This window comes from Stigmatopora nigra, chromosome 6 (assembly GCF_051989575.1).
Source record: "Stigmatopora nigra isolate UIUO_SnigA chromosome 6, RoL_Snig_1.1, whole genome shotgun sequence".
In the NCBI taxonomy this organism is placed as follows: domain Eukaryota; kingdom Metazoa; phylum Chordata; class Actinopteri; order Syngnathiformes; family Syngnathidae; genus Stigmatopora; species Stigmatopora nigra.
In genome coordinates, this window is record NC_135513.1 from 11695499 (window position 1) to 11709798 (window position 14300).

Genomic DNA, 14300 nt, shown 5'->3' on the forward strand with positions numbered 1-14300 from the left:
TTTAATGCCGTAATATAGATGAGAACTAGTTGTTTCTATATGTCATATGTCATGTTTTTTTGTGTAGTTGTTTGGCAACTTGTCACTGGAACAAGAAGGCGACAGCGCCATCGACCACCACAACAACTTCAGGACTTTTGTTATGGCCCTCATGCTGCTTTTCAGGTGCGCCGATAATTGGCAGACATGCATTTTATTTAATTGCATTATGCTCATTCTTGTGTGAACCTGCAGGAGTGCTACTGGTGAAGCCTGGCATGATATCATGCTGTCATGTTTGGGAGGCAAAGAGTGTGACCCGGCTTCAGGCAACACCGAACCCGAATGTGGCAGCACTTTTGCCTACACTTACTTTGTCTCCTTCATCTTCCTGTGTTCCTTTCTGGTGAGTACAGCAACTTAAATCCAACATTGGGACTGTTCAAACTTTGCAATCATACAACTCTACCATGGCAATTCACTAGTACTATGTATTGAGCACCCCTGTCATACATGCACATCTTATTTTTAATCCCATAATGTAATTGTCAAATGAATGCCTTTCATTGAAGTTATTAGCAGTATTGACAATAAGTAGACATTCAAGGGTACTTGACTGTAAAACTTTTTAAATTAATGACGGTTTTAGGAAACAAGCTTTATTTAGGGCACATGTGTCAAAGTGGCGGCCCGGGGGCCAAATCTTGAGTGCTGACTTTCTATTTTAGGATCAAATTAAAATGAAGAGTATATGTATATTAAAATTCCTGATTTTCTCCCTTTTAAATCAATAATTGTACATTTTTAATCCATTTTTTCTGTGTTTTTGTAAAATCTAAAAAAAATATAAAAAAGCTCAAATAAACATTGTTTTAGATCTATGAAAAACTGAATATTCTGCAGATGCTCAATCTTTTCGTGGCTGTCATCATGGACAACTTTGAGTACCTGACCAGGGACTCGTCCATTCTTGGACCGCACCATTTGGATGAGTACGTAAGGATTTGGGCTGAGTACGACCCTGCTGCCTGGTGAGTGGAGCAGCCTACACCCCCATCCACCACTTAACCAAACAATTCCACTTGTAAAACTAACACATTGAAGCATATAGATACTACAGAACAAAACATTCCTTGTTATTACTAAGTATTGATGATCCTAAATAACCAATATGGATGAACTCCACAATTAAAAAATGAAGTACTGTCGTAGTATTACATTTTCAGGAACTTATTATCACAAAGACAGATGAAAAACCTTATCCTGAACCCCTATCTATGGGTTTCTACACTATAATGTATATTTAAAGCCAAAAAAAACCCAAATCTAAAGCATGTACTGTACTCGTACTGAATGAAAACCAAAGGTAAGTCATTCATTGAGTTGGTAGCTTTAAGCACCACTCTGCATTGTTTCCTGAATGTAAAAAAAAAAAAAAATCTTCCACCCTGACACTTTACAGGGTGTCTTTTTGTTACATGTTTTCTTTTATATAAAAAAATGTCCCCCTTCCTCCTCTACCCTCTTCCTCTTGTATGTGTGTGTGAGAGGAAAGCATCTTTCATCCCTCTTCCAGGGTGTCAATGAATGCTGTTTCTTCTTCTTGACTCTTCTCTTGTGGTGTGAGCAGTGTGACGTGCTCCTAACCTTCCTCCCTTGTATCTTTCTTACAGCGGGCGCATACATTATAAGGATATGTACAGTTTATTGCGAGTTATCTCCCCTCCCCTGGGCCTTGGCAAGAAATGCCCGCATAGGGTGGCCTGCAAGGTTTGGACTGCACCTCCCACCCCCTCGCCCCCTCCCCATAAAAGCAACTTAAGAAACGCAACCTGCTCGCCTTTTTATATCTTTTTTTTTTTTATATTAGACTGGAATGAATGATGGATTTTTTTCTTTGTCACTCACTTGTTGCTTTGACTTCATCTCTCTATCAACTTGGGGGTTTTCAGGGGTGAGGGGTTGTGGGGGGGTCACTTGTTGACACATACACACATACACAAGCATGCGGTGGTGCACTGCAGTCGCTGTTGTCGGGTCAAGGGGGGTGATGTTTTAGTTATTGTAGTAAGTTACAATATGTCATTGATTTTCTTTCATTTTTGCTTGCTGTCTGATTTTTTGCCCGGGCAGGAAACGTTTAGGGGTGTGGGGGCAGGGGTCACTTGCATCTGTCATCCATTTTGGTTGGTTAGCATAGAGACGCACACAAAAAGGGAGGGATGATAGTCGGGTAAGCGTCTATTTCGAGTCTGTTACTTGCTCTATGTTGGAAGTGCTAGATTAACTTTAAAACAAAACAAAAACAACAACAAAAAATTCAGTTACAATATTTTTTCATTCATTTTTGTGTGTGTTGTCATGTCCATATACACAGTATACTATACATACAAGTAAGCACACTATTATTAGTACTATGAATACCTTACCATACCGTATTTGCATTAATATGTACACAATACATCCACCATACATTCTGCTTTTTATATTCACATTTTACTATTTTTATGTTTCTATACACCAAAATTGAAATTATATTTTGAAGAAATGGATGTCAACAAATTGACAATCACGTTAACAGAAATAGATTATAGAAATTCTCAAAACCTAATTTAATTGTACAAAGCAAAGTAAGACATATATATATACACAGACACCTGCTTTTATTTTAAAAAGCATTTGTGCCCATTTTACTACTGCTGTGCGGCTACATACTACATACACAGTTCTACTATACTGTACTTTGCATGATCTGTATTATTGTCTGCACTTTGCATATATAAAACATCATACTTTCTTACTCTGCACACAACTGCAGGTACATATTTGTATATGTAACTCTACCATACTATTACAGTACTTAATAAGCCACAGTTAGAATTGCACGCTAACAAAGAGCAAGTAGCAGAACTAAATAGTATCCCAAAGAAAATGAACTTGAGTACCACTTCTATCTCTATTAACAGTGAACACATGTGTGAGTCTGTACTTCTGTGTGGGTGCCTTGCGATTCCCTTCTATCCAAACCATGAAAAACAGCCCTTAAACACACAACGTCCGATCCCCTTTCCCCTCTTCCCCAATATTTCTCCTCTCATCCTCTACCTCCTTTCAGCATATCACCACAGTAACCAACCACACGTCCATCACCACGGTGACAAACAACAGCAATAACCTTTGTGTGTATTTGTTTCCCTCTTTCCTTCCCTTGTGTCCTTTTTACTTTGGGTTATTCCTCACCTATTTGTCAATCCCTTCATCTTTTTTAATTTACACCCCACCCCCTCCTGGCATCGTTTGTTCTTGTCTGTCGGGGTGATTGTATCATGTGTGTGCGTGTAGCGGCCGGATCACTTACACAGACATGTATCAGATGCTAAGACACATGTGTCCGCCGCTAGGCCTTGGGAAGAGGTGTCCCGCCCGGGTCGCCTATAAGGTAGACTCGCCCCATCCCCCTTTTCCCCTCCCTCTCTACCTTCAAATTATGTCCTTTCACTACCTGTCCTCCCTCTGTGGTTAGTGGTGGTTGTGGTGGTGGTGGTGGTGCGCGCTGTCCTCTGTTGGCGTGGGACCGGAGGGCGCCGGCCCCAGCTTCTGTGGTTGCAGTGACGTGTAACAGTGGACTCAATGGATTTTTTTGATTTTTTTTACTTTTATACAGAGTCCCAGACGTAACATGGAGGGGAAGTTTTTTTAATTCTGGCTAGAATATCGTTAACGTGCGCACAAAATGCTGGTTTAGGCCCAAGAAATATCAAATTGTGCATATGAGTTTGGTCAAATGTGTGGAGAAAATTGAAATTTGTTATATTAATAGCATTCCTTGGAGAGCAGGGTAAGCAAAGTGAATGCACCTTTTGTAGAAATGGTTTGTTTAAGGTTGAGAATATACTTTTTAGCAATGATTCAATGCTGGCAATCATGTAAATATACTTTTGAGATTGCATATTTGGTACCAATATAACATGTGGATTACCAAGAAGAAAAAATGCTCATATTTAATGCTAACTAAATACCATTGCTGATGAAATTAACATATCATCTGCATATTCTCCACAATTACTAAGGGTTTGGGTTTAAATATAGCACATTGTTTTTAAATTCGCTATGGGTGAATAGAATAATTCATGATAAATTATGTCATTCCCGAAAATGTGAATACACACAAACTTTACCCATTTTCAATTCCTGGCTAATATTATAATACTACAGTAAAGAGCGAAAAAGTAACTTGTTCCCATCATTAAAATAGTTAAAATTGCCTATAGAAGAACTAATTTCACTGTGTGTACAGTATTTAAAGTATTTACATTTTCACATATATACATTATATTCAGATATTAATACATTACATTCTTTTGATTTAATTACAGCTGTAATATTCAATAAATATACACTTTTTGACCATTTCTGGCCACAAAATATGTACAACATGTACAAAAAATGTTGATTTCTCAGTTTAAAGTCCTTCCAATAAAAAAGCTGGACATCTGCAAAAGCAAAACTTGCAGTTTTTCAAGAAACGTAGAAGTAATTTACCTCATAGCACTTCAAGATAAGGTGTACTCCATTTGCTTACCCAACTATCCAGGAATGTATTCATTTATTTTTTTAGAGTGACCATTATGAATCATCCAGGGCCACACATTAGTATTTCATGCACACGTTGTACAATATTCGCGGCCATAATTAAATGGTGTCCGTCCCAATGTCATATCTGGGGCTCTGTATGTTTTTTTTTTTTAAGTGTCACCTGCCAGCCTATCGTCAAGCCACAGGAGCGAGGGAACAGAGAAAGGGAACTTTGCCTGTCCAGCTGCAACCTGCACGGACGCAAACACACCTCCGCATACGTTAGTTAGTACAAGAAATACACGCACCGACCCGCAACACAGTTTATTGACAAGCGTGATTTTTAACTTTTCACGGCAACGACGCTCTGCTGACGATGCGGGTACAGAAGGAGCGGCAAAGGGGCCCCCCGGCTGCGGCCCTCTGGCTCTCTGGTTCCTGTGGATGGCGCTAACATGCAAATGCACACACGTACACAAAGATGATAAAATGGCGTAACGATGTTCTGGTTTGAGTTGTTTTATCTTTTCAAACAAACCCTGAGGCCAGTTGAGAGTTTGTGCTTAGGATCATCCCTCAGTGTGTCCATTTATTGTCATTTAAGAAGAAGTTTTTCTGCTCTCTTTTTGTCTTGTTGTTCATTTTTTTTCTTTTTCTTTCGCTATTTCTTGGCATCTCAATTTTACAGCGACATAACTGACAACTAAAACTTTTTGTATTTGGCTATAATTTAATGGCTAATTGAGGTTTTCTCAGCTATAGTCAATTATTTGATTTTTTTTTACTACTAACCAATTTTGCATACATCTTAATATCCAGGCATAGAAACGGTAAAAAAAAAATATTAGGGAAAAATGTCAAACTAAATAGCTGTTTTAAACATGTCCACTGCCCCCTCATTAACAATAACTATGTTCAATATTAAGTGATTACATTTAACTCATGTTAAATGGAAGTTAGCTCACACTAAATCTAACCCCAAAAACAACTCAGATCTTTTTTTTAATGAAATGTATGTCATGAAATGATTGAACTTCACCTAAATAGTTTTTAGGAATAACACTATTTAATTGAGTTTCTCCATCTGGTCTTAAAGCCTAGAAATACAAATATGTAGGCTTGACTTAAGCATCTTGTCCAGGCATATTCAATGATATTTTCAGAATTCGCTATGGACCAATAAAATCTGCCCAGTTGGACACACCTTCACTAACAGTTAAAGTCTTAAAGGAGCAGTTGTGTAAACCTTTTTCTGCTGTAAGATGTAGATAATACTTATCCTTGAAAACCGATTGAATCAGGATGAAGTAATTCCATCATCATCTTTATGTTTTATGTCTTCTTCTGTCTTCTGACTTGGTTCTTTTTTTTCTCCTGTGATCCATCTGAGCACTCCGTTCATCCATCCCCTTCTTCCCACTTCTCCTCTTTCCCTCTGACGTCCACTAAGTCGGCAAAAGGCCAGCGTTCGGGTCTTGTGGAACGTTTTTAGTTCACTACTGTCGTCGAGAGGATATCAGAATTGTCAGAAAGCGTTTGCTGGCTTCTCAGTTTGACTTCTTACTTCAGTGTCGTCAAGTCTCGTCTTGTTCTGTCCTTTTTTTAGTCCTCCTCTCTTTCCACACACACACTTCCACCAAACACAAGCACACGTACATGCAGACTTTCTTTGTCGACTTTCCGTAGTGTCACAAAGCTCTTCGGCATCCTCATCCTTCGTCCCCTCTATTGTTTAAACCTTTGATCGCATCTCATGACCCCCTCCCCCAGCCTTACAGGACCACCACTTGAACTCTATCCTTTGTGGTTTTACTCTCGTATTATTTAAAAAAAAATATACCTAACCTAACCCTTAAAAGCAAAGTTTATTATTGTATTGTATATCTCCTTTTTCTAAATAGCTGAATACCTCAATATAGAAAAATATTCATGTAAAAATCCATGGTACTGCAATCCAATTGTAAAAATTGCAACAGTTTGGATGAATATCTATTTTTCTCCATATAATTTTTGTACATGTATAAAAAAATGAGTGTAGTATATAGCAAAGTGTTTGTTCTCCATAGACTAAAACCTAAAAAGTAATTTATTCTCATCTTTTTGAGGCAAGAAAAAACTATTCTAGTTCATAACCTTAACCCTTTTTCTTTCAAAATATATATGTATCTCTATTTGAAAGAAATTCTAATATGACTCTGGCATTAAAAAAAACATGTATAATTAAAAAAATACTATATTCTCAAAATATATACGCATTTTCAAGCAATTTTTAAAATTATTATTCTAGAAAAACTGTATTCTCACATTATTCCAACTTTTTAAATTATAGTACTATTCTAAATTCTGACAACTTAACAGAAAAAAATATAGAGAAACCAATTTTAATCAAAAAACACCAGGATTTCATTCTCAAAAATGGCTATTTTGCAATATAATTCAAAGAAAATCAGAAATATCAATCTTGAATAAACAAACCTAACCAAAATTTTAAACTCTATCCTCACTAAAACTCCTAATACTGCGTATCGATTACCACGACAATACAACAAAAAAGTCCTTCTATTTCATAACTGAAAAACACAAAGAACATCAAACCACATCTATGATTTATCTTTCCTTTTTGTCGTCTTCTTTTACGGGTTTCCCACAATACTAATCCTTTTATTTCCTACTCTGACACCCCCTATTTTCAGACACTGCACCCGTATAGCATTGAGAGAGATCTTGACTTACCATCCAGTTTCAACTAGGGGGAAAAAAAAAAATAAAAATAAAAAATTGGACTTAACAAAACACTCATTCAATTGGAGTATAGGATCAATCATTTCCAGATTGAGGATACTCTCTTTGCACGGATGCTCGGCTGCTTGTACTGTCTGTGAAATTAGGTAGTGGGGGGCGGGGCTAACAGCACTTTGGTTTAAAAAGGGGCGTTGCATGCGATTTTTGGGTGGTCCACCAGGGGGATGTTGCATGTACGCTTGATGTTGGCCGATGCTCGCCGCCACCTGCCTTGGAGAATGCCCACAAAACCAACCGTCATCTGTGCTTGCCGCCGTGCGTGCCCAACGCTCATGTTCGGAGGTAAACCCGATGGACACCCACCGGTCTCGATAGCAACCACCCGTAAGCCGCCCTCCTGGCTGGCTTTGTGTGGTTCTATCCAATGGGTCCACCATCGGATTTATCTGATATATGCAGGGAACCTCCTGGCTGGTAGGGGGAGCTCTATAGATCACGCCAATGTTAGTTTAAAAAAAAGAAGAAGCCGTCTCCTGACGAAAAGCACCAGTGATACCGTTTTTTTGGTTTGTTTTTGGGGGGGGACTGCAATTAAGCTTTAACTTAATTGAGGTCTGTGCAAATTATTGTGTGTAAGTGTACTTTTGTTACATATATTGTATACATATTCTATTTTGGTGTGGCATAGCATAGATGTGTGAATGTGCCAGCGCATTCACACATTTCGGGAACATGGGCAAAGCTTGGGTCGGAGGCCAGTTTGGGCCCTCGATTGCTCCTCCTGGTGGTTTTGGGCTCTGGCGGAATGAAGCCCTTCCACGACTCCCTGGAAAAATATGACTCGGATTCCCTAATATCACTTTTTTTATAAATCTTACCCAGAGAAATGTAGTTTGATTCATCTGGAAATTTGACCCCGTTCTGGAGAATATGACCTTTTAGAGATGGGGAAGGCTTTGAATTTAAAAGAATTCTTCATTTCCATACTTTGCCTTGATTTTTATTTTTCGCAGAATGGAAAAACAACTTCTCCGACATTTTTTTCCTTATTACTACTTATTTTGTCCATTTCTTTCATAATTTGTATTTTCAAATTCTAAAAATGCAGCAATTTCGTTCCATTCTTTCCTAGAAATAAATTCTCATATTCCAAATATTTTCTCAAAAAAAGACTCAGGGGAAAACAATTTAAATATAATAATAACATTTTCGCAATCAAATCTTTTGATAGGACTTCTTATAAACAGAAAAAAATGCTTTTTTCCTCATCATTATTTTATATCTAAGAATAAATAAATCAACACTGAGAAAATGCACCCACACTCACAAAAGCACAGTGCTGTTCTTTCTTTTATCGAGTATCACTGACACATCAGGAGACGCAAGTGGCCCACTGAGTCAAACGTTCTAGCGCCCGCTAAACGCTGTCGCATTTGCCAGCGCATCCACCAGTGACTTTTAAGCAGTCTCCAAATCCAATTGGCACAATGGTCCCAATCCCACCTCTCTTGGGTTGTTGTCTACGGAGCTCTCTCAACCGCAATCCCCCCCTCGAGCCCCTTTACCGCCTCCGTCCCTCCACGGAGTTTCGGGCGCAGCTGTGGAGCGGCGAGGACGCGTTTGCATTCTTACGCTTTCCTTGCCGACTGACTCTCCGCAGAGGCTGCTTCGTATGGACCTGCCCGTGGCCGACGACAACACGGTCCACTTCAACTCCACACTTATGGCGCTTATCAGGACAGCCTTGGATATCAAGATTGCCAAGGGTACAAACACAAATTCTTGCTCATTATGACCGTTTTCTGGATTTATACTGCAGGTTGTTATTATTAACGTTACTGGGGTAAATAACCTCTAATTATGAAATTAATTTGTTCCAGAAAATATTTTGTATCTTGAATTTTTTTGTAAGTTGAGTCTTTATTTTACATGTAAATGCACTGATTCGTTGCAAGGTTCCCAATATTACCCTTTGACCTGTTTAAAAGGTCCTGGAAAACTGCAACATTGGCCTTGAAAGTCCTTGAAAAGCATTTGAATTTGAGATCATGTTTAAAAGGTCCTGGATAACTGCAACATTGGCCTTTAAAGTCCTTGAAAAGCACTTGAATTTGAGATCATGTTTAAAAGGTCCTGGAAAACTGCAACATTGGCCTTCAAAGTCCTTGAAAAGTGCTTGAATATGCCCAAAACCCTGAGGGCAAACGTGGTAGCCTAAATCATAGCTAACAAAGTTATTGTTATTTTGTGTGAAAGTTTGTCTCCTAATGCTTCCACACTTTCCTTCTGCACTGTTCTTCTATATTTTTAAAGCAAATGTTTTTCTCTCGAATGCACATATTATCAATGGAACCCTCTCAGGCGGTGCAGACAAGCAACAAATGGATGCCGAGTTACGTAAGGAGATGATGGCTATTTGGCCCAACCTGTCGCAGAAGACATTAGACCTACTAGTCACGCCTCACAAGGGTAAGTTGCAAGGAAAGTACCACTTTTGTTTCTTGGTGATAGTGGTAATAGTATTTGTATGTCTGATCACCAAACTCACCAAGAGTAAAGCTTTTTTACCAATCAGTCACTGCTTTGCACCCCCTGATCAGGTTACATATGGTAATCAATACAATACAAGAACATCACAGGCAATCTTTCATATTTTTTAATAGGTTAACATGACCAACAATCAACAAGAAATTAACTACAGTAGTGGAATGTTGTCAGGGTTAGGGTTAGGGGTTAGAAAAGCCTGCTTTTAAAAGTCAGACCTTTGTTCCATTCTGCAATATGAAGTTGTTCGAGATTACTTTTAATAGGAAGCCTGTGTCTAAAATAGATTTTTGAAGCTATCGCTTATTGCTAAGCATTTTTGACTTGTTGGAAACTGCAAAACTACTTTAGAAATTACCTAAATGACATGTACTACACGGTCGGCGTATAGATTATCACAATACACTATATACACTTTAATTGTATTCACTTGTATACACACAGTACATATACATACATTTGTATTCCATCCTGCCATCAGGGGGTGTCAACTATAGAAGATTCTCTATAGGAGTCTTTTCACTACAGGAAGAAATGTCAACATATATAAAAATATAGTGTATATTTGAGGTGATTGGATAGGAAAGGATTAGCATGAATAATGAGTAAATGTTGACTGACCATGCATGTTTTCTAGAAGACTGCTTTCTTGAATGATTGCATGGAAAGTACAATATAGTAAATAAAAATGTGATCTTATTGCATATCACTTTGGTGCTTCAGGTTTCGTTGCCACGCCGCTGTGAAAGTCAAACTGAACATTTTTCTGATTATATATGTCGTAAATGTGTCATCCTATGGACCTAACCTGGTTCCAAATTTACTTTTTTTTTTAACAAAATAATGTTTGGCAGTGAGGTGGCTACGTTATCCTGTCTGGAGCATGATTATTTGGATATTGGGATGGATAGTGACAGTTTATTGGAGAATGAAAAAAAAATCAATAATAGCATCTGCCTGTGAAAAGACCAAACGCTTTTTTGACAAGTATACTGTGTTGTATAAATGTATCCGGATGTTGCACAACAGATGATGAGATCACTTCTTTTTTGCCTGGTCTTAAACGATAAACCTTCTCATCTTAATGTTATTTTTGGAAAACAATCCTGAATACACATATAATCTAGTTTTCATATATCATCCAGTAAAAACGGACAATCACTTAACATTTCTTCTCTATTTTAGTCAAAATCTTATTTTCTATTAAAGACAATGAAACAGAATTGTTCCCATTTTCTGGTGCAACATCCTTGGTGAACTTGTGAAATGTGTCTCATCCCCCAAATCCCACCCTTCCCCGAACCTCCCACAGCGCAGGGTCCCATACCACTCGGGTCTAATCTTCCAGGGTAACTTGTCATTTTCTCAGCAGCCACAGACTTGACGGTGGGCAAAATCTACGCTGCCATGATGATCATGGAATACTACCGACAAAGCAAGAGCAAAAAGCTTCAAGACATGCGGGAGGAACAGGTAGAGCGCATATCAACCATAGTTCCTGCTGAGGTTTCCAGGGCGAGCCCTTGGAACGACTTCTATATTTTCTTTTTCCTCCAAATTATTGATGAAATGCAGAATTCCTTCATGTCTGGCATTTTGTAATGAAAGCTTGAGAGGCATGCACATGTTGAAGCTTTGGGCCTTTAGCTGATTACTGTTGGCAAAAAGGTGTGGGACTCACAAAACAAAGGCACGATGTGGTATCATGATAATGATTTGAAAATAGTGTCACAAGGCAGTATCTTTGGATCCCTATTCCAAAAACTGAACTAACTAAATTTCTGCAAATACCAAAAATCCCAACCCTGACCCTAAACATGACCCTTATTTTTCTAACTAATCTAAATATTCTGATTCCAACATTTAACTCTGTGTTTTGGAATCTTCTACCTTGACGACTCAAATCCCAACCAAGAGTGTTAAATAAATATAAACCTTATTTCAAATTCAATTACCCATAAATCCCTCACTCAAATATGCCTATTCTCATGCATATGCATATGCTGCATTTATTGATTTGGAATTGATTTTGGAACAAATTACATCCCAACCTGAGAGTTATAACATCACATATTATATTGGAGGGATACAGGCCAGGCTTAAAATATCAATTTTGCTGTTAAAATTGTACCATTTAGTATATTTATTTACAATTTTTTCATGAGTACTTTGGCGTGACTAAACCATAACATGCCAGATATATATATATATATAAGACACTTAGGTATAGATGCCATATCGTGCCAGAAATTGGTAAAGTACAAAACTTGTCCCACGCCGAGCTTTCCCCAAAGAATGCTTGAGATAGCCAATTATTTTTTTATTTTTGCTAATGTTCTTAAACCCTTTGCTCCCAAACCTCACTTTATTTGTAGTCACGGTGAATGTCAGCCAGTTCTACTCTGCCATACACACTTCTTGCTTGGGGTGTAACAGTACAACGTTTTTTTTAAATTCTTTCGTATGGGAAAATAATCAGAATAGCAGAAGTAAAGTAACTGTTATTTTATATATTATTTAGAGCAGGTATAATGCAATCATTTAAATACTATTATGCTTGTCTATTTGTAATTTAGGTTTTTTTTTTTACTTTCTGTCATTCATCAACTGATTTTTTTGTTATCGTCAACATAAACAAAAAATAACACTCCTATTCATGTTAGAATTTTCTAAAAATGCATTTGTTATAGAGGCCATTTCTACAAAGGATGTTAATCATCCTGACAAGATTCAAAATGTTCCAATTGTCGTTTATTGTTTCCTCATAAAAGGGAAACTAATTCTATGCACTTACCTAAGACGAGGAGAGTCTGGACTTATGAATAATTGCATTTACTGCAAATATTTAGCAGTTTTTAACCGTACTGTTACACCCCTCTCATTTCTCAGCCCATGTGGTCATGCAGTAAAACTTTGGAGGTACACGACACAGTCTCTTTGGAATGCCATCATTCCATTCATTGGACTGAATGGACACCAGTGTTTGTCTCCCCGTTTGTCTCCCTCCTGTTTGTGCTGGTTCATCCTGGCTTTTTGTCTTTGATTTTCTCCATCCTTGCTCTTCTCCTTTTGTCGTCTCTGGTCTATGTTGTCGCTCTGACGTCTTCCTTTACTGGCACCAGGATGAGGTGGGATCTCCTTATTTGGTCACTTGAGCTCAATGTTCCGTTCTGTGCGTTTGTCGTTGTGTTTGAGTTCTTTCTGGCGTCTAACTGTCTGCTGGGATGTTTAGTGGTTGTCCTCCTGTGATGATTTAGTGGTAGGATATCGTACGTTGGGCCTACCGTTCCGTGTCGTTTAGTAAAAAAAAAAAACATTTCAACGGGTCTGACTTGAGAAAATTGTGGCAATCATTTTGATGCCTATTATGGTTACCAAGTTTATGTCTCGTTATGAGGGTTAAGGCTCATTTATGTTCCCATGAAACATTATAACAAGACTTACTCAAAATTTAAGTGAATATTTCTATGTGGTTTACAAGACAGGGTCTGACATGTTGGGGTTTTTAACTAGAAAGTTCCAGATTAGAATTTAAAGAGCATCAGAAACCTGGATTTGAGTTCGGATATAGCGTGTGGAACATAAATGTACCTTGACATACCTTAAGGGGTGTGGCCATGTTGTTAGTTTGTTACCATGATCCATTCAGATGATGGAGGCTATGGCAGGCAAACTTAAAGTCACTCTGGAAATGTTCCCTCGTTAATGTTTATGACGTCAATATTTATGTATTGTGTGTGAATGTATCCCGAAACATAGTCTTTGTCGTGTATACAGTATGTCTTCTTCCTTACATGTCTTTTTTTGTGTGGGATAGTGACAATAGTTCACTCACACGATGGTGGAAGTTTTTTTGTTGACGCGGGTCTGTGATCGTTTAAGAAGCTTTTCCATTGCACGGTAGACCTTTAATATGCAAATGTATCGACCCATTATGCAAGAATATCTGTACCTAGTAGAGTAGGCTAACAATAGTCACTTATTTGGAGCTACAGTACTTTGAGTGTAAGGATAAGGGGTTTTTGATTTGTGTTTGAAGCCAGATTTAGAGTTTTCTGGCTTGTTTAACAGTTTTCCAACAAGATATAGGGTCTCAAATCTGGATTTTGATGCAGTTTTAGAGTTTGAAGCCATGATTCGGGTTTCAAATTAGAGTTTGAAGCTGTTATTAGGTTTTAGTGACTGATTTAGGATTTTTTTTCTCCAATTTCCAAGTAGGTTTCAAATTTAGCTTCAAATTATGATCTACCCCAAAGCGACAATTCTACATATTACAATTAAAGTATCTGGAGTGCAATGGAAAAGTGTCTTAGTAAGTCACAGGTGAGTTCCGATCCCAGATCAGCTGTCAGACTTCACCTATCCAAAGCCCTGTGCTTCTGATGGCGTACCCCTGTGGGCTCATGCCACCAGAGCGTCGTGTCTCTCTGTGTAACCATTCGTTTTCCTTCTAAGACTGC

At 38.1% G+C, this 14300-nt stretch overlaps 1 protein-coding gene across 1 annotated transcript in view; it reads left to right on the forward strand.

Annotated features, from left to right (window-relative positions):
- The window catches only part of cacna1ab (calcium channel, voltage-dependent, P/Q type, alpha 1A subunit, b), a 70375-nt gene that overhangs the window by 41257 nt on the left and 14818 nt on the right, over positions 1–14300 (forward strand). The window contains exons 37-43 of the mRNA XM_077719108.1: positions 68–165; positions 235–385; positions 883–1010; positions 3322–3418; positions 8957–9062; positions 9658–9765; positions 11210–11313. Coding sequence (XP_077575234.1) covers positions 68–165; positions 235–385; positions 883–1010; positions 3322–3418; positions 8957–9062; positions 9658–9765; positions 11210–11313 — 792 coding nt within the window. The remainder of the gene's footprint in view (positions 1–67; positions 166–234; positions 386–882; positions 1011–3321; positions 3419–8956; positions 9063–9657; positions 9766–11209; positions 11314–14300) is intronic.